This window comes from Hemitrygon akajei, chromosome 3 (assembly GCF_048418815.1).
Source record: "Hemitrygon akajei chromosome 3, sHemAka1.3, whole genome shotgun sequence".
NCBI classification, from domain to species: Eukaryota; Metazoa; Chordata; class Chondrichthyes; order Myliobatiformes; family Dasyatidae; genus Hemitrygon; species Hemitrygon akajei.
In genome coordinates, this window is record NC_133126.1 from 41273779 (window position 1) to 41294650 (window position 20872).

The 20872-nt window shown below is 38.8% G+C and overlaps 1 protein-coding gene across 2 annotated transcripts in view; it reads right to left on the bottom strand.

Moving 5' to 3' along the window:
- Positions 1-6523: 6523 nt before the first annotated feature.
- The window catches only part of dync1h1 (dynein, cytoplasmic 1, heavy chain 1), a 104838-nt gene continuing 90489 nt past the window's right edge, over positions 6524-20872 (bottom strand). For both annotated transcript variants that reach the window (XM_073039644.1, XM_073039643.1), the window contains exons 69-78: positions 19249-19362; positions 17684-17854; positions 16256-16473; positions 16009-16112; positions 14385-14596; positions 13086-13239; positions 11000-11142; positions 9872-10040; positions 7618-7745; positions 6524-6893 (exon numbers count right to left, since the gene is read on the bottom strand). In XM_073039644.1, the coding sequence (XP_072895745.1) occupies positions 6765-6893; positions 7618-7745; positions 9872-10040; positions 11000-11142; positions 13086-13239; positions 14385-14596; positions 16009-16112; positions 16256-16473; positions 17684-17854; positions 19249-19362 (1542 nt within the window). In that variant the 3' untranslated portion in view covers positions 6524-6764. The remainder of the gene's footprint in view (positions 6894-7617; positions 7746-9871; positions 10041-10999; positions 11143-13085; positions 13240-14384; positions 14597-16008; positions 16113-16255; positions 16474-17683; positions 17855-19248; positions 19363-20872) is intronic.

Genomic DNA, 20872 nt, shown 5'->3' on the forward strand with positions numbered 1-20872 from the left:
AAATGCACCCCTTTGCTTTGTCCATTGCCATTTCTTCCCGATCTGTAGTGATGAGCTCACGGGGTGGCGCACAGTAGCCAGGCTTGGCAGGAACCTGTTATAGCAATTTACAGATCCTAAAAGGGGCCACGTCTGTGACTCGTCCTCCGGTCTTGGAGCATCCACCTCTCCTCTGAGTTTTCTCGGAACACTTGTGTAATTGTTTGGCAAGGGTCTGACCACATTAGTGCTTGGTTTTAAGAATTCACACTTCTTGTGACATGCTCTGAGCACATAACCTTCTAATTTTTAATTCTCTTGAGATTTGGGGGATGTCCCTCATCATCCTCACCAGTGACAATGATGTTATCCAAGTAACACTGAGAGCCTGGGCAGCCTTGCAGTACCTGGTCCATTGCTTTCTGCCAGAATGCAGATGCTACCCCAAAAATGAGCCTATTATAGCGATAAGGTACTGGTGAGGCGTTACCTTGGGTATTGTGAACAGTTTTGGGCTTCTCATCTTAGAAAAGATGTGCTGGAATTGGAGATGGTCCAGAGGAGGTTTACAAGGATGATTCCAGGAATGAAAGGGTTACCATACAAGGAATGTTTGATGGCTCTGGGTCCGTACTCGCTGGAATTCAGAAGGATGGGGGGGGGGGGGGGGGGATCTCATTGAAACATTTCAAATGTTGAAAGGCCAGACAAAGATGTGGAAAGGATGTTTCCCATGCTGGGAGAGTCTAGGATAAGAGGGCACAGCCTTAGGATAGAGGGGCACACTTTCAAAACAGATGCAGAGAAATTTCTTTTGCCAAGGTGGTGAATTTGTTGCCACATGCAGTTGTGGAGGCCAGGTTGTTAGGTGTATTTAAGGCAGAGATTGATAGGTTCTTGATTGGACATGGCATCAAAGGTTACGGGGAGGCCGCCAGGAACTGGGGTTGGGGAGGGAAAAAAAGATCAGCTGTGATTGAATGGTGGAGCAGACTCGAAAGGCTAGATGGCCTAATTCTGCTCATGTTTTATAGTCTTGTGGTCTAAAGCCCTTTGAGTGTTTATGATGAGAAACAATTTGAGGTTGTCTTCATCTCCATCTGCAGACAGGCCTCAGCTAAGTCCTCTTTGCTGAAGTGTTTTTCTCCAGAAAGTTTTGCAAAACTATTGTGGGCAAAGGAGACTGATCTACTTTCTGTACTGGGTTGACAGTGACCTTGAAATCGCCGAAGATCCTGACTAGCCCATTCTTGGCTGGTGGGACCACTGGTGTTGGCTATGGGCTCCACTCATCCCAGAAAGAATCCCTTCCACCTCCATGCGATCTAGTTCACTGGCTACTTCATCGTGGATTGTATAATGAACTGGACTAGCTTCACAGTACTTGGGTGTCGCATGTTCATTTAACACTATTTTACCTGTTATATGTTTGAGCTTTCCAATACCATCCTTAAACTGCTGTGGCGTCCACTACTTGCTTTCAGTTGACTCTAGCAGGGGATGTAGATAGTTTTCCAATCAAGTTGTAGTTGTCCCCATTAGTCACATCCCCACAATCCCCTCCTAGCTCAATGTGGCTTGTTGGTTGTTGTATTTCATTGTTAAGAATGTAATTGCCCCAGAAGTTATCTTTTCTCCAGTAAAAGTGCTTAGTTGGTGTTAAATTCAAAGCATTAAACTAGTTCAAAGGAAGGCACGGGAGTCTGAAGTGTGAGACTAACTTTGTTTTACTTTAAATGAACGTGCACCTATCAGGTGATAGCATGGCATGTGCAATTCGTGCAGTTATAAAACCAGCAATGAATTATTTAAACAAAAATGAGTAATCAAACATATTTACAAAATTGTGTATTTAACATTTAAGTAATTTTTGCATGATAGTTCAATATCTGCAGGCTTCAGTTTAGTATCTTGAAATGCTGATTAAAATTCATTTTGTGGAATGACTGAAACAGCTGAGCCAGTGTCCAGTGCCACTTTAATTTGCTGAACACTTCTGGTGTTACAATCCTGTAGCCTTGAGCTATTCAATGTGAAAACCAACAGACAAGCAAAATGGCTGAGCACTTGGAGAAACCTGGTCTTAACAGGGATGGTCAGCATGACTTTTTGAGGAGTGATTGTGCCTCGTGAACCTGACTGATTTTTATTTTGAGGAAGTAAAACAGATTGAAGCTAGTGCAGTGGATGTGGTGTATATGGATTTTAGTTACATAAATGAAATTCTGTGGATGCTCAACCTAAAGCAAAGCACACAAAATGCTGGAGGACAGCAGATGTTTTGGGATGATGCCCTACAGCATTTTGGGTGCTTGAAAAGGTTCTCCATTGTAGGCTGATTCAGTCCAAGGGAACTTAGCAGTCCAGATTCGGAATTGGCTTGTAGACAGTGTTGGGAGGTCAGTGACTAGTGGTGTTCTGCAGAGATCAGTTCTGGGACTCTTTTTTTATTAAAAAAAAAGTGGATTAGTAAGTTTGCAGCTGATACAAGGGTTGGTGGTGTGGATAGTATATCAGACTATCCTGTGTTACAACAGGACGCAGACTGGGCTGAGAAGTGGCAGATAGCATTCGATCTGGAAAAAGACCGAAAGATGATGGGAGCAAATTAGGCCATTTAGCCCATTCATTGAGTCTGCTCCACTATTTCATCATGGCTGATTTTTTTTTTACCCTTTGCAACCCCACTCTCCTGCCTTGACATTGACGGTACTCTTCCATAGATACTGCTTGGCCTGCTGAGTTTCTCCAGCATTTTAGAAATATAGAAAACCTACAGCACAATACAGGCCCTTCAGCCCACAAAGCTGTGCCAAACATGTCCTTGCCAGAGAAATTACCTAGGGTAACCCATTGCCCTCTATTTTTCTGAGCTCCATGTATCTGTCCAGGAGTCTCTTAAGAGATCTGCCTCCACCACCATCACCAGCAGCCCATTCCATGCACTCACCACACTCCGCATTTAAAAAAAAAACTTACCCGACATCTCCTCTGTACCTACTTCAAAGCACCTTAAATCTGTGCCCTCTCGTGCTTGCCATTTCGGCCCTGGAAAAAAGCCTCTATCCACACAACCAATTTTGTATATATTGCTTTTTACACAGGTCATGCCTTCCCCAGAAGAGATATCAAAGATTGAGAAATCTGAAACCTTTGCTCACCTGTACTAGTTACTCGGCCACAAATTCATCTGCCAAATCATCCTACTCTGACGGGTGGTACAGGAAGCAATCTAGATATTGCTACACTGGAGGTGTTGCTTTTCAGCTTTCTACCTAGTTCCCTAAATTCTCTCTTCAGGACCTCCTCCCTTTTCCTACCTACATCAATGGTGCCAATATGTACCAAGGCTTCTGGCTGCTCACCGTTCCTCTTTAGAATGTCGTGGACCTGATCTGAGACACCCCCGGCATCTAGCAGGCAATGTACCATCCAGGTTTTCTATCACATCCACAGAATCTAGTGTCTATTCTTACTATCCTATCACTACTGAACTCCTCTCCTCCTCCTCTGAGCCACAGATCCAGTTGCTGTGGCTCCCCCATGGTAGGTCATCCCCTTCAACAGTATACTTAATATTGAGGGGAACAGCCACAGGGAATCTCTACATTGGCTGCCTGTTTCCTCCCTTCTGACAATCACCCATTTACTTGCTTCCTACAACTCGGGTGACTACCTGCCTGTAGCTCCTATCACCACCTGTTTCCTGTATGAGCCAAAGGTCATTGACCTGCAGTTCAGTGCACCTGGTGCCGATGTGGTTATCCAGGAGGCTAGATAGTAATTCCCACATCTCACAGAAGACAACACAACCCCTCGAGTCATTCCCAGTGCTTTAACTATACACTAGTAGAAACTCACTAAATTCTTTTCTCGTTCATGCCTATTCTGTGAAGCCTGATAAGCCAAACCCTCCCCACTCTAACCCTAGTCCACTCTGAAAAAGCTGAAATCCAGCAAAAGTGCCTTTTTTAAAATCCGTCGCTCCTGGACCTGCATGAGGCCCCTCTGCCAATTTGAATGTACTGCCAAAGGAAGTGGTGATTCACTTTGGAAGGTAAAAAAATTTAGGGTTAAAAGCAGGATTCCTTGCAATATGGAGGAACAGAGGGATCTTGAGGTCCAAGGCAATAGATATGTCAAAGTTGATAGGGTCGTTAAGGCATAATGTTGGCTTTCATTACCTCATGGCTCATGAGCTCAATCCCCTGACTAATGTCACAGCTTGATAAAACTGGTTTGACTACACTGGAAGAGCTGTGATCAGTTTTGGTTATCTCATTGTTGGATAGATGTGGAAGCCTTAGAGTGGGTGCAGAGACTTATTAGAATGTTGTCTGGATTAGAAAACCTTCGGCGAGGTGCTGCTTTTCTCTTTGGGGCGCACGAGTAACTTTGGAGGGACCAGAATGGACAGTCACTACCTTTGTCTCAGAATAGAAACTGCCAATACCAGAGGGCATCAATTTAAGACGTTTAGAGGCAAGTTTAGGGGAGATATAAAAGGTAGTCATATTAAACATTGACTACATTTTTATATATAGATGCTTCCTGGCCTGCTGAGTTCCTCCAGCATTTTGTATATGTTTATCATTTTACACAGGGGTAAGTGATTAGGGACGTTTAAGAGACTGAGGCCACTGGTCAGTTGACTATGGACATTGTGTCCTAGCTGTCTAGATACACCAGCCAGGGCAGAACAATATGGAGAGCAACCTGTTGCCCATGTAGCAAGCTCCCCCTCTCCACACAACTAATGAAATCAAAGGAACAGCAGAGACAGATACAGTTTAGTACTAGCAGCATCACAGTCCGCACTGAACTCAATGTAGGACTGCCTTTGGTATTCCAGCTCCAGATTTTTCCCTCTGAGTTTACTTTCAAAACCTTCCTCATTAGTGGGTATAGCTGTAAAGCAGTCGAGATTTGAGATCAGTTTTCCTGTTCCTAGGTGAACTGCCAACCACGGCTGACAAGACCCATCTGCCTTAACGTGAGAGACACTGATGGATGAAAGGATTATGTAGGAGGTAAGGGTTAGATTGACTATACAGTAGGTTTATATGGGTTGGCCAACACTGGGCTAAAGGGCCTGTGCTACATTCTGACAGAATTCAGTGCAACCTGGATGAAATTCTGATCTATCCTACCATTGCAAGGATTAAAGGCCTTTGACAATACCTCACTCTCATTGTACTTAAACCAGCAACAGGACATGGGGTTTCCAGCAGTGATGCACTGGTTATCTTGGGTATGGGGGGGGGGGGCGGCTTGTTTGACCTTCTAGTTGTGGGTAATGTCCAGATGGACCAAATTGTCAAATGGAAACAAGGGCAGCATTTGGGTCTTGTGTTGGAAGGGTGTGGAATTAATTTCTAGTCTAGCAGCTGTAGTCACAGCTTTAGTTTTTCTATTAACGTTTGTTTTATCTGGTTGGCTGCCAGTGACTGGTGCTGTTCTGCTGGGGTCAGTGTTGTGATGCTTTTTATGCTGTGAGATTTAGATGTCTGAATAGATGGCTTTGTTGCCAAAATTGCAAATAATACAAAGATTGGAGGGACAGGTAGTGCTGAGGGAATGGCTGCAGGTGGACTTGGACAGATTAGGAGAATGGGCAAGAAAGTGGCAAATGAAATACAATCTTGGAAAATGCAAAAATGTGAGATGCAAAGTGTTTGTTGTGCAGAAAACCCTAAAGGTTAACTTGCAGGTTCAGGAAAGCAAATGCAATGTTAGCATTCATTTCAAGTGGTCTTGAATACAAGAACAGGAATGTGATGCTGAGGTTTTACAAGGCACCTTGAGTATCGTGAACAGTTTAGGCTCTTTTTATATAAAAAAAAGTGTTGGAGAGGCGGTTCACAAGGATGATTCTGGTATTGAAAGGGTTATTCCTCTGGGTCGGTACTCATTAGAATTTGAAGAATGGGGGGGGGGAATCTCATTGAAATCTTTCTAATGTTAAAAGGCCTAGGCAGAGTAGATGTGGAAAGGACAAGGGGGCACAGCCTCAGGATAGAGAGTGTCCATTTAAAACCAATGCAGAGAAATTTCTTTAGCCAGTGGGTGGTGAATTTGTGGAATTTACCACGGGCAGCTGTGGAGGCCAGGTTGTTAGGTGTACTTAAGGTAGAGATTGATGGGTTCTTGATTGGACATGGCATCAAAGGTTACAGGGAGAGGCCAGGAAATGGTTTTGAGGAGGGAGGGGGAAAAAAGGATAAGCCATTATGGAATGGTGAAGCAGACCTGATAGGCCAAATGTCCTAATTCTACTCTTGTGTCTCACTGACATAGCACTAAAACCTAATCTTCATCCTGCTGTAAATTAACACCTCGGCCCTGGCAATATACAAAGGCGGCACTTATCAATTCTGTATTACCAAGATAGATGCAGTAACTGGAATGGCGCTATAGCTTGCATATTGGAACTTACCTACCAATGGGCATTCTGATAGCTAAAGAATTAACCAATCTGGTATAGGACCTTGATTTCATAGATTTAAAATTCATTGTCCTTGACTTTGATAGAAAAGAATCTCAATCATGATGTATAACTTTATTAATTGCAAAACCAGTCATGAATCAGAATTCCACATTTGCCAGCTCTTAAATTCAGCTATGTGCTCACGAACTTTCTTAACTACCATTTTTTTAAAAAGATGAACAGTTTCCTTCTAAAATCATTTATTACTCTGAAAGATTACTAATTAATTTGAAATAATAGCATAAACAATGTAATTTTGTAACTTTGGGTTAAGTTCCCATGTAGCAATAATCAGCTTTTATTCTGTGCAAAGCAGTGCAACACCACGTTCGTAGAAGCTGCGAGAATCTTCCTTGGTTGCGATTTCAAAGTCAACAGTGAATATCAGGTCTGCACGAGTGAAGTTCAGGTATACAGGGAGTGTCACCTGTAAATTTGCAAGGACATTAAACAAATACAAAATTAAGTTATGAATATATTAGGAACTAGACAGCAAAGATGCCTTATAAAGTTAACTGTGGACACTGTTCTTTTTAGTTACGTCTATTATTTAGCTTTCACATTATCAGATCACAGCTAATGTATGAATATATGACTGCCTTTTAATCCCAATGCTTCAGTAACTTTATTGAAAATATGAAAATTCAAAATCCACCATAGTCTAGTGCTGATTTACGGTTGACATGGGTTGGAATTTGGCCCTTCTAAAATAGATCCAACAGGTTCTCTATAAAATTTCCTTAAATTCCCAGCTGTGATGGAATGGCATAGCAGATTCAATGAGCTGAATGACCTAATTCTACTCCTAGGTCTTGTGGTCTTAATACATTGATAGAAACATAATCAAAACCCAATGGATGTTTCAGTTCTGAATGCTATTTGCTTGCTTTTATTGTTCGCATGTTTTTTCCCCTGTGCATTCGGTGTTTGTCTTTTTTTTTAAAAAAGGGTTCTTTTGGGAGTTTTTTGTATTTTGTGGCTGCCTGTGAGGAAACTAATCAAGGTTGTATAATGTATACATTGATAATAAAAGTACTCTGAAATTTGAATTTTAGACTAGACTTAAAAGATGTAGCAGCATTTGTGTATATTTTGGTGAGTACAATTTGTCTCATCAACATAGAAGAACATCACTCCAGTCAATTACTCACCACATTAGCCTTCCTTTCAGCATGTGTCTCTTTAACCCACCGGAGCTGTGTGAGAGGGAGTTCAGTGGATATTGAAGTGGATAAGGACAGCTTGTTGTTGTTACAAGTAGCACCCTGAAGAGTCAGACCTGTATTAAATAAAGCAATATTTAGAATTATTTGAAAGTATTCAAACTTACCAATTTAGCATGGATTTGGATAAAATCCATTAAGGAATAGCATAACCTGTTAAGTGCATAAAAAAATTGCAGAGACAGATAATTATAGACCAGTTAACCAGACTGGTCTATATGGTGTTGGTGGTTATTATTAAGGATGAAGTTTTGGTGTACATAATAAATAGGCTGAAGTCAGCACTGTTTCTTTAAGGGTAAATCTTGCCTGACAAGGTTTAGCAGGAGTGCTGCATATATAGCACAAACCCCACCCATCCAGCATCCTCTTTGACTTTCTACCTTCAGGCAGGAGACTACGATGCATAAAAAGAGCTGTCAGGACAAGAGTTTCTTTTCCCCAGGCCATTAGGCTTCAGAACTTTTGGCCACATCATATTCGAAATGGCAATGGTTAATCTGTTCCATACCTACAGTATTTAATAATGCACTTTAGTTTGTGTGTGATTCATCTGTAAATTTTATCTTTAGCTTCATGTTGTGTGCTTTACAACCTGGTTTAAAGAAACATCTTGTTTATATATACATTGTGGTTATATTCATGTATGTAGTTAAATGACAAACTTGACTTGATAAATGTTGGAATTCTTTGAGTACAGGCTTGAAAGTCAAAAAAGTCAATACTGGTTGCTTGGATTTTCAGACGGCCTGTGACCACGTGAGCCTGCTAAGTGAGAGCCCATGGTATTACAGGAAATATACCAGAATGACAGAAGAGTGACTGACAGGCAGAGAATGGAAATGAGAATGCAATTTTTAAAAAAAAAAAAAGTGGGCTCCAGTGACTTTTCATGCTATTTTTCTGGATGACAGAATAGATGGTAGTTTGCAGATGATACAAAGATAGGTTGAGGGCAGGTAATCTGCAGAGGGACTTGGACAAATTAGGAGAATGTGCAAAGTGGAAGACAATACAGTGTAAAGAAGTATATGGTTATGAACTTAGAAAGAAAAAAGGCGCAGCCTATTTTCTAAATGTGGAGTGTGGGGTCAGAAATCAGAGGTGCAAAGGGCCTTGGGAGTCCTAGTGCAGGATTTCTTAATGGTTAACTTGCCGGCTGAGTTGGTAGTAAAGGTGGTAAATGTAATGTTAGCATTCAGCTTGAGAGGACTAGAATATAACTACAGAATGTAATGTTGTCATTGGTCAGACCACAGTTGTAGTACTGCGAACAGTTTTACACCTCTTATCTAAGGAAGGATCTTCATATCTGGCATTGGAAGAGGGTCCAGAGGAGGTTTACAAGAATGAAAGGGTTAATGGGAGCAGCATTAGGTGGTTCTGGATCTGTACTCGCTGGAGTTGAGAAGAATGAAGAAGGAACTTCAATGAAACCTACTGAATATTGAAAGGCCTAGACAGAGTGGATTTGGAGGGAATGTTTCCATTACTGGGAAAGTCTAGGACTGCAGGACACAAGCTCAGAAAAGGAGGACATCCCTTTAGCCTGGTGAATCTGTGGAATTTATTGTCACAGATGTCTGGAAGTGGAGTGACTGGGTATATTTTTTAAAAAAGTTTGTTGGTTCTGGATTAGTAAGGATATTAAAGGTGTTGAGGTGAAATAAGTTGACATGATTGAATGGCAGAGTTGATTTTGCTCAAAAGTCTTGTGAAAAATACAAAATAATGTGTTATGACTCACAACTGTTTATCAGCTGTGCATTTTGGTCTTTTGTGGGAAAATACTCCAAAGATTTTAAAGAATTTTTAAACACTTTTTGTTATTAACTGGACTTTTTGCTAATAATTTTGCAAGATGTAAATAGACACCGACTAGTAAACGGAGATAAAAAGGCCATGTAAAATTACTGAATGGAAGTTGGTGCCATTGATAATGTGACCATTTTTAGCTGCTATTGTCTCCGGAGCCAAAATAAGTGAATAAAAATTTTCATGAGGCATGCACTTGTATATAGTGAGAACATGTTACAAAGCACTTCAAACAGAGCATTTAACCAAGGGAAACTAAACATTGATAGAGCTCCGTTCTGCATTGTGATGGATTCTTTCAAGACCATTCTATTCTGTCCTGTTATAACTCATAGTAGCTACTGTCACTGAAAATGAATGCACTAACCTGTTATCCCAAAACTGCAAGCATCCAGAATAGAGTTCTGATTATTTGTAACAGTGACTTCTAGTCGAAGTTCTTCCAGTGACCAGCTGTTTGCCTGAGCCACATACTGCCGTGTTGCTGTGATATAGGCTTCTGGTACATATAAGCCACCCAGGCAAACATGGATATTCTGCAGGAGGGGGGGAAAATCAGTGATCAACATGAAAATCTTTTATTCCAGCATTGAAGTCCACTACTCTACATAGTTCATTTTAAAATCCTATCATAGCTTCCAAAGAATATTTAGCAAATTAACCTTTCTTAATTTTATTTAAATTAATAAAGGTTAATTTGCTAAACATTCTTTGGAAACTATGATAGGATTTTAAAATGAATATTATTCTTCAACATCATTGTTTGCTAATGGTGGGATTTTGCCAAGTGATCATATGGTTAAAAATTAAGCATAGACTGAGGAGAAATTCTTTCATCTGGTACTAGCAGAGACTTTTTAAAAAAAGGTAGTAAATGGAGAAACTAAATTAGAATGGTCTACAAGACTGATAAGCAAATCCTGTTGAATCTGTTCTAACATGGCATTCCCATAGAAGTGACTGGGTGAAAGTTCTGTTTATTATACATCAATTTTTAAGTGGATATGCTTTTAGTTTAGCAAATGTTACTTTAAAAAGTTAGCAATATTATTTTGTCCTTGGTATAATTGCTCCAGCATCATCTTTTGACAGTGTCAATGAGGAAAAACAGGCAGCAATCTTCTGGTATTAATCTGCCTCATTGTAAACAGCAGGTGTTGTACCAGCCTAAACATGAGATTCTATAGATGCTAGAAATCTGTAACACACAAACATTAGTACATACAGAATGCTGGAGGAACTCAGTAGGTCAGGAAACATCCATGGAAAAGAATGTTGTCAATATTTCAGGCTGACTACCTGACCTACTCAGTTCCTCCAGCATTTTGTATGTACAAGCCTAACTTTGTCCTACCTTCCCGCACTATAGTATTTGCGCATGGAGTTGTTTAATGAAGCAGTTCCCCCTCCCACCCCATAAAACAAGCTGTACTTTTACTTAAAACATCCCCTTGCCATGAAACCACAGGTTTTAAACAACATTAAAATTACCAACCTTTAATTCCTTAGCACCACCAGTAGATGCCGCCTGGGATATTCGTTGCAACTGCTTTATACGTTCACTGAAGTCAGACACCCATTGTATTACAGTCATATCTGCAGGGATGGTGTAGCGCACCCAACTTCGAGGCAAAATACCTTTTTAGGAAAGGTGGGGAAGAGGACTCTAAATTGTAATTTAAAGCACTAACAGATACATGATTTCTCCTTTATACATACAAATTAATCCAAAGCTATTCAATTAACAAATTATATCATTCATTGCAAACTGAAGAATTACCTGCCTAATAATTGTAACCTGAATAATACAAGAAAAAATCCAACCAACTATTGTTGGTATAATTCTGGATTTTTGATGCCTTCTCTGAATTTTTAACTGGGTTTGTTAGGAAGGAATGGAGAAGCCAAAGGCTCTTCAAAGCTGTTTGAGCAGATGCCTAGTCAACCACAAATAGTGCAGAAAGTTTGAGGACAATATACTAAAGTTTCTATTGTAAATCTAGTATTTAAGAACGCTAAGATCTGTGGCTGGAATTAATTTGATGTTCAACTTGATTAAGTGGCACATAGTTTAGATGCTGGTGCATCTGATTTGCTGTTAGATGTACCAAGTTTGATGGGAGTTGATTTTGCCAAGCTTAAGGAGTTGGATACACTTACTATCTGATAACTTAGCTCTTGGAGAACAACAACGATATTCGGCTGATTGGGATCAGATCTTCATCCAAAAAAAATTCAGATTAATTATTAAACATAGGTCTACAGATGTTGGAAATCCAAAGCACCACACACAAAATCTGGAGGAACTCAGCAGATCAGACAGCATGTGTTAACATGTTTATTTTTCTTGTTCAAGTTTATATATGTTGTCACTATAAATTAACAATACCCCAAAAGTTATTAGTTATCTAATTCACTAAATGTTAAAAAGCCACAGTACAAAGACAAGTGCTATACTGGGCAGTGCTGATTTGAATAGACCTAATAAATCTTAGCAGATAATGGCATGTTAACTGAAAATCCAAATTGACTGGGCAAATTCCTGATTTTTAAACTCCTGTAAAACAGATATTAAAAATTGTACAGCTAGCCATAAAGACATGACCCCATTTTAAATGTCCAATCTGGATTGATCCAAGCCAAAATGGTAGTTGTCCCCAATAATTTTTTTTTTTAAAACCAAGGCTTGTTTCCTATTTAAGAATTGGAGTTGGCCATTTGGTCTCAAGAGCCTACTCTACCCTTCAAATTTGCCTTATCTCCAAATTCCTTTATTCCCCCAAATCCAAAATCAGTTTGAATGAATTCAACAATATTCTGGAAGTGTGTGAAGGCCCAAACAGAGTTCTGATAATTCACCACCCTTTGAGATCTGTCCATTTCGGTCCTAGATAGCTTATCTCTTATGTGAGAGTCTGCCTACTTAGCTCCAAATACCTATCCTTCTAAAACTTTTAAGAAATGTATGTTTCAAATTATAGGTTTGCCATCTCAGGAACCAGATAAATATTTGCTGCATTAACTTTATAGCAAGCATATCCTTTAAGGTAAGGAAACCAATACTGCAACATAGCAGTCTCATCAGGGCAATTAATACAAGACATGATTACTCTTGCACTTGAATCCTCTCACAATAAAAATCAAAATAGCTTTTGTTTTCCCTCCAAATTTATTGCACCAGTTTTTGACTAACAACACTTCCTAATCTCTCATCATTTAAAACCAATATTTAGTGTGTGTTTTTATCTAAAGAAGCCAGTAAATCATTTATCCATGCTGTTGTCCTGGCAGGATATTGAGCAAGAACAGATGATGAGGGCTCACTTGACTGACAAACATCTCACCATGCATGAAGTCACCTGGTTGAATGCAGTTATTTAAATGAGTTTGGGAAACTTCTGATGTTACCAGCCCAAGACATAATTTAATTTCATATAACCTTGTGTATAATTGCTTTATCGTTTCCCACCCCAACCCCCCATAGAACTTCGAAAAAAATTGTAAACAGTGTAGCTTTTGAAATAGTGACAATTTAAATGTACAAAATATATTCTTAAATTCAGGAAACTGCATTTCCTTACCTTTCACCATTTCACTGATTAATGTCCGCAGGTAATTGGTCTGTTTTTTCTTGCCTTCGCATACTTGTACTACATCAGACAGATCTTGGCGAATATCTTGTAAAAGCTTTGCCCCACTCTTAACTTCCCTTTCAAAGAATCTAAACAATGGATCCTGTAAAGATAAATATGTATAACTCTTCCCTTTTGTTGTGTACTTAATTAAAATGTCCATTAGCTTATGAAGATCATAATTACTACTATAACAGAATTACTCTGGTCTTGGTCTCCAAGTTCTTTCAACTTGTCTATTTTAATTCTTGAAATATAAAATTAGTAACTACCATAAATCTTCATTACCTACTTCAACAACTCATTTTACAGCTTTAAACATTTAGACCATAAATTTAGGAAACAAAATAGGATAAAAATGATAATTGGTGAAAAACCAGTGCAGTTCAGGCATCTCCTTCATTGAATTCATTAAGGAGAATATCACTGAACTGGACAATGGAAAGACATGGAGGAAGACCAATGTCAAAAGTTGCAACCAAACTTACGAGGAGCCATCATAGTTATCAATTAGGAGCCTTACAGTGCAAGAGCAAATGTTTGAATGGTGTACAAGTAGGAAATTGATGGTGAAAACAGACAAAAATGGAAGATGAACATGTTCAATTACTTAAAGGAGATGGGAAGGTAGTTTGAATGGATGAATCAAGTTTAGCTAGATTTTTAAATGGAAGACTATAAAAATTGGCATGATGAGGAAATCTGAATCAGCAGTTCGGTGGGTCTAGGGATAAGAGTAAAGAAAGGAGCCAAGTATTGTGAAGAGATGGCAGAGGTAGTTGACAATGTAATTCATGGGCTGCTTACATTTGTGACGAGACAACTAATCAGCTAACAAGAAGTTGTTCAAAGGACATCCACATCCTCAATGTCAACACGAGCTAGGAGTAGTGCAAAGTAATTTACAACTTTGGCATAAGTGCTCTTTAGACAACCCTTGTGAAAGAAGCCAGTTATCAGCGAGTTTGATCCACATCCATTAAGAATGGTGAATATAGCAAAGGTTATGCTGAAGACCTGTATCATTGATGACCACAGATTTTATTAATATTCCTCTATATTAGCCAAGTAGCAGCACATGTTATGTAGTCAGGTCAATAGTATTATTATACAAATCTTAGAAATTTCATATTGTTAAATTATTGGAGTACTTGTTCTTTGTAAATCTTGTAATTGTAGGATACCATGTGAAAAATAGCTTTAAAAAAATACAATTTTCCCTTCAATTAAATTAACACTCAACCTTACCTTAATGTTGTCAACTGTGCGTTTAAGATGGTTAAGAGACTTTGGAATAAGTTGGAGCCAGTTGCAGGCTGTGGTATGAAGACTTCGCATCCAAATTGGCCTTCCATCTGAAGTTGAACCTGTACGTTGTTTCTTCTCTGTTTCAGCGTAAGCTAGATCATCCTCATCCTCCAACATCTGCATTTTCAGCATTTTACTGAGCATATCAGTGCCTGAAGTAGATAAAGGGATCAAAAGATAGCCCAGTTCAATAATTATATGAAAAGTAGCAGAATAGATAAATTTAATTTCAAATTAAAAAAAACTAAACATTTCAAAATTAAAAGTTACATTGAGAAAGTAATTGAAAAACACAGTACTTTTTCTTCCACAATATCTAGGTGACCAAAGAAAGCTCCAGGAATATTTTCCCTTAAAAATATCTCAAACTGGTGACTGTGAGACAAAATGCCCCAAGAAGCAACATGCTGAAAATTGAGTTCTCACTAGTACTTTGGGAGTGTGTTCTTATTCAAGTACAAAAAAAACAGCAGCTGCCTCTGGCCAAGCACTGTTAGATGGAAAATAATCTTCATACTTGTAGAAACAGTACAAAGAACACTCAAAGTGATGCATAAGAGGAATACAGGGATATAATTTAAGTTGTGAAATTCTCCCTCTCAAAGGGCAAAAACTATAATGAAACCTCGTATGTAACCTGCTCCTATTGAAGTATTTCACTGCACATATGATAAAGTTAATATACTTCTGACAAAATAAAATTTAACTCTAAGTATGCACAAAATTAGCCATTAAAATGAGTTAGCTCTTAGTAATCATTCTGCACTATAGTGTAACTAGGTGCTTTCTTGTTTGAATGGTTCCCACTTTTAGGCAGATTGCAAAATATAAGGCAGAAATAATTATAACGTAATGCAATGAAAACCATGAAATGCAGAAATGATTTCATTGTATACATAAGGATTTCAAAGCTTGCTGGGGGAGTGGAAGAAACATTATTTAGTAGAACCCACAAAAAAACTGGGACAGCTTTCGGTCGTAATTTACCTTGAGCAGTGGAAATTGCTCACGAAAAAGAAAAGCAAAAGTTTGTTACAGTCAAATATAACAATGATTTGTTCAGTAGGAGAAATAATAAATGAATTAATAGTAGAAAATGAGGACTGTACATTTGACCATGGGATCATATTACTTTTGAAAATGTAACATTCTACAGCATTACTACAGACTGCAAATATCCACCCAGAATACTCTGACAGCACCTACCAAATTCATTGCTCTCGCTATAGAGATGAAGGGCACAGGATGGAAATCTACCACTTGTAGGTTTTCCTCCAAGTCATAAACCATTATGATTTGAAAACATATTGCCAGACCTTCAATCATCTATGGGTCTAAAACATGATACTTCTTAAAGCGGTTACAATAGCAAGATTGTACCTTCACCAAAAGGACTGAAGCAGTTCAAGACTAAGGCTCACCACCAACTTTTCAGGGGAAATAAACACCCTTTTCAGTGAAACTCAGATCCCAGAAAATGAAAAACAACCTGCACTGGATTAAGCACCATCTATATTTGCTGCAGTATCTCAGGTTCTCAAAAACCCAACACGTTTTTACTTACCCTGTGTGGTTAGAAGCACTTTTTCAGCATTGTTTGGTAAACCCAGCCAGGATGGAGTCTGTGCGTCAGGAAGCAGCTCAACCCACTGTATGAATTCTTCTCGCCTATGTGCAAATTATCATTTGTTAGAGAAAAATAGTTCTAAATGACAATTCCACAAAACCATCATAAAAGAATCCCACAGCCTAGCATCATCTCCATTTTATTGCTATGTTTAAAACAACTGAATCTCTAGAAAGTTCTTTACCTGATTCCATCTGGCATTAGAATATCCTTATGTCCGTCGACTTTGCATGCCAATTTGAATTCGCTGTCAAAGCTAGCGGTTGTAAATAAACGCTCCAAGAAGGAGTTCAACAACCGCTGGTCAAATTCGTTATCAATACGGCCACCATAAATGGACTGTGCCATCAGAGTTTTCAGAGCTGCCCAAGGAATCTTATCAGGTGAAATGTTTTGGCGTCCCTGCAGAAAAACAAATTGTCTCAGTTGGAAAAATTGTTGAAACAGCATCTTTAATTTACTTGGGCAATAAATAAATTAATAACTTTAACTTCATACATTGCACCAGATAGTACTAATAATTTGTGCAAAAGGTTTTCATTGTAAGGTTTTCAGTCAAATTTACTGATTTTGCTGACTGAAGCCAAATAAAGATCCATTTAGCTTCATTTTCCACAAACACAAATCCTCGGAGTATAATTAGAAGATTGTGTTTATATGGCCATTACGAATCAGGCCAATATTTCTTTTTTACAAAAAAAAATAAATGCACAATTCAGCTTACAGTTATTTAAAACCACCTGCCATTCAATGCTATCAGTATGTAAAAAACACAAAATGCTGGCAGAACTCAGCAGGCCAGACAGCATCCATGGGAGGAGGTAGTGACGACGTTTCGGGCCGAAACCCTTCATCTATCAGTATGTGTTGTCTACTTTAACACCATTTTCCCACATTGACCCCACTGACCTCCATTTTAAATCTAACATATGCAATAAACATTTAAGAGTAGCAAGCTCTAAAGTGAATCATAATTCAAACACTCCAATATTCTAAGATTAAGCCAGGGGAAAATATAAAATAGCAGGAATAGGCCTCCTAGAATCCTCAGCCTACATCACCACTCAAGATTGTTTAATGTAATTTCCAGTACATAAATGTAAATGAGAACAAAATAATTGTTCACCACTCAGTGTCATAATTTGCCCCAATCTGCAACTCTTCATGCCAATTACAGATAATTAAATTTCTTGGTCTGCATCAGGTAACTAAATTTTTCTACATCATCTTTAAATATCTTTAGTGGTGTAATATAGCAATAAGCTCACTGCTTAAAAGTGTCCATGCCAATTTTTTGAAATTGTGCTTTAAATATAAGCTAAACACAGATAGATTCGCATCATTTCACAACAAAAGGTAATTAATTTCAATACAAGACTGACCTTGATTTAAAAAAGCAAATGGCTTCACTGTGTTCAGAACAACTAATAGTTGACAGCAACATCCATATTATTTATTTAAATCTCGCCCCCAAAATCCTGACATGGAACTAATTGTCCCCTCTCCATACCTGAACCACAATGTTTGTATTTAGTCATAATGTTCTAATTTAATCCATGCAGTTATTACATACTGTCCTTGCTTGCTTTCAATGTTTGGTACAAATATTTACCTTTGCTGTGTCATCCAGCCAAGTATCCACTGTATCACAAGCAGATCTTAAATCTGATTCACCAAACTCGTACTTTTTGGACCACCCAAGGGGTGCATATCGTAGACGTTCTTGAATAATAGCATGGAACCAGCCCAGCAGGAAGTACAAGCGTGCACGCTCATTTGGTGCCTGAAAGGATAAAACAATTATTCAATGATTCCCCTACCCAGTACAAGTTTTTTTCCATACAAAAATAATCAGCTGAACATATTGTTGGAGGTTTCAAAAACTTTGTAAACTCTGCATGAAAAAAAAACAGGGTTGGACTATGAGGCTTAAATTACACAATTAACAATAAATTATCAGAAAATGCCATTGAACCAGTAATGGTAAAACTGCTTTGACATCTATCAACAGTAAAGTACTTAGACTTATTCATTAATTTATCTTTTCATATTTCTAAATACTTAAGCAGATGGAGGAAAGCAACTTTATATTACCATAGCTAGGTAAAAAGATACATCAAATGACCAACCTCTGTTTTGGATCTTTATTCAAATATTTAATGAATATTCAATAGCACTAATTAATTTCAGTGATACCATTCTTGGTAGATCAGCACGATTAGGTTAGTTTGATAGAGAAACTCACAAGCAGACTGACAGAATATCTTAACATATGCAGTGCTTTCTCTTTGATTTCAGTCAAGTAATAATGTTCTAGAAATTAAATATTCATAATTTCTGAGAATGTGGGATGAAACTATTAGTATTTATCAAGGATGGTTTGAAAAACAACCAACTCCTACTGTAAAACCATAAACCTTCAATGAATATCTTTCTTCTGACAAGTCATGGTGGTTTATAGTCTTCCTGAAGGTTGTTATAGCCAGGGGTGGTAATAAGGACAAGCTCCCACTACCTATTAAAAGTTCCCAATGGCAAGCGCCTTAAATAGCCTCCGATAACCAAGTCTGGCTCCTGGCTTTCACATGTGGCTTAGCTACTAAGCCTGGTGGAACCATCTCTACTGATAGGAGAAGGGGCAAAGGTGGGTTACTGGTGCCATAAAACCATTTTGCTTTGGGTAGATGGGGCTTGCCAGCTGTGGTTGGCAGCTCATTTTGAAGAAAATCTCTGATCTCAAAACTCCGCTGCCTTGTGGCTACACCCACTCATGGGGAAGGCTTTGGGAGTAAACCCTGAGGGAAAAATCCAGAGCTGAAGTCCCTAAGGCAGTCCTACGTTGAGCTCAATACTGACTGGCAACTCCTACGATGTTGCTGTCATTTCTTTGGGTTCAGTAGACATGTGGAGAGGAGGAGCTTGCTACATGGTCAACAGCTTGCTTTCCATATTGTACTGCCCAGGCTTGAGTATTTAGACAGCGAGGTTACAATATCTATGGTCAACTCTGACTGATGGAGGCCCTCAGTTCTAATTTTGCTCTCCAGGTAAAACTCAATAATAGTCATCTGCTCTTTATTAAGGGGCCTTGGTAACCATACCTCTGTCTGCTGATGAAAATTTTGATTAGTACGTTGATTAAAAAGAACAATTTCATCAATTGTAGTTAAATCTTACTTTGCACATCCTTGAAACTGGGATACTACTGAATGTCCTCAGCATGTTGGCCTTCACACCAGGTGGTGGTTCAAATACAAATATACGGCCTGCTCGCAACAAGTTCACGGGAACCTGCCAAGAAATTAAATGGTTACATGAGAAATTAAAATCAACATGCTCTGCAAAAATAACCCCAGTTTGAATTTCTAAATCAAAATAATCAGCAGCAGGGCATGAAAATTACAATAACAAGAACTAGCACTTCATAAAAATTCTGTAGATTACGGGAGAAAATAATTTTATTCCCCAAATTATAATGCTAATATTCCATTCATATTTCTGAGAATGTGTACACTTTTGCTCAAGTTGCAGAATGAACACAACTGCACACTACCCAGAGTGACAAAATAGCAACAAACATGTTGGCATAGTTAGTAAGTCTGCAGGTAACACCAAAATTGTTTATAATTCACAGTGCAGAAGGTTATCTAATATTACAACAAAATGTAGATGAACAGAATAAGTATGCCAAGGACTGGCAGATGGATTTTAACCTGGACAAGTGCAATGTGTTGCATTTTGCCAAGATAAATCATGGCAGACAATATACAATAAATGGCAGGGCCCCGACAGGGTGTTGCAGAACCAACTGACCTAGAGATAGAAGTACCTGGTTCCGTGTACTTACAGGATACTGAAGGCAATACTTGGCATGTTTGCTTTCTTCAGACATAGCATTGAATTCAAAAGGTGGGACATCAGTTAAAACTAAACAAGATGTTGGTGGGACTGCACATGGACCACTGTTTGCATTTTTTCCCCACATAGCTATAGGAAGGATGTCATCAAGCTGGCAAGCATACAGAGAAGATTCACAAGGATGTTATTGGTGGGCTTGAGAAACAAGGAGGAAACTGGATAGATTGGGAATTGATTTTCCTGGAGTGCAGAAAGCCAAAGGGTGCTTTATAGAGTTACATAAATTCACGAGGGCATAGATAAGGTGAATGGTCAGTTTTCTCCCCTATGGTAGGACAGTAGAGGGGGTAGACTGAAGGGGAGAAAAATATAAAGGGGACCCAGAGTGTATATTTTTGCATAGCTAATATGTGGAACAAGGTGTCACTGGTAGTGATAGTGGTGGGTTTATTAGATTCTTAAAATACATTTAGCTAAGTACTTGGATTAGAAAGGTTTAGAGGGAAATGGGCCAAAAAAGCAGCTCAGTAGAATAGCAGTTAGCACAACACCATATAGCACTGGATGTAAGATTGAGGTTTGATTCCTGCTGATGTCTGTAAGGAGCTTATACGTTTTCCCCATGACTCCTAGGGTTTCCTGCCACATTCCAAAGACATACAGGTTAGAGTTATCAAGTTGTGAGCATGTTGTGGTGACACTTACAGGCTGCCCAGTGAAATCCTTTCTGATTTGATTTGACACAAATGACGCATTTCACTGTATGGTTTCGATGTACATGTGACATAAAGCTAATCTTTAAATGCAAGCAAATGGGACGAACTCAGTTAGGCAACTCGGTTGACCTGAACATACTAGGCCAAACAACTGTTGTTGTGCTGTAAAACTCTGGACTCCTTGCTAATTCACTTCATAGTTAATAATGAATTGTGACATAAAGACA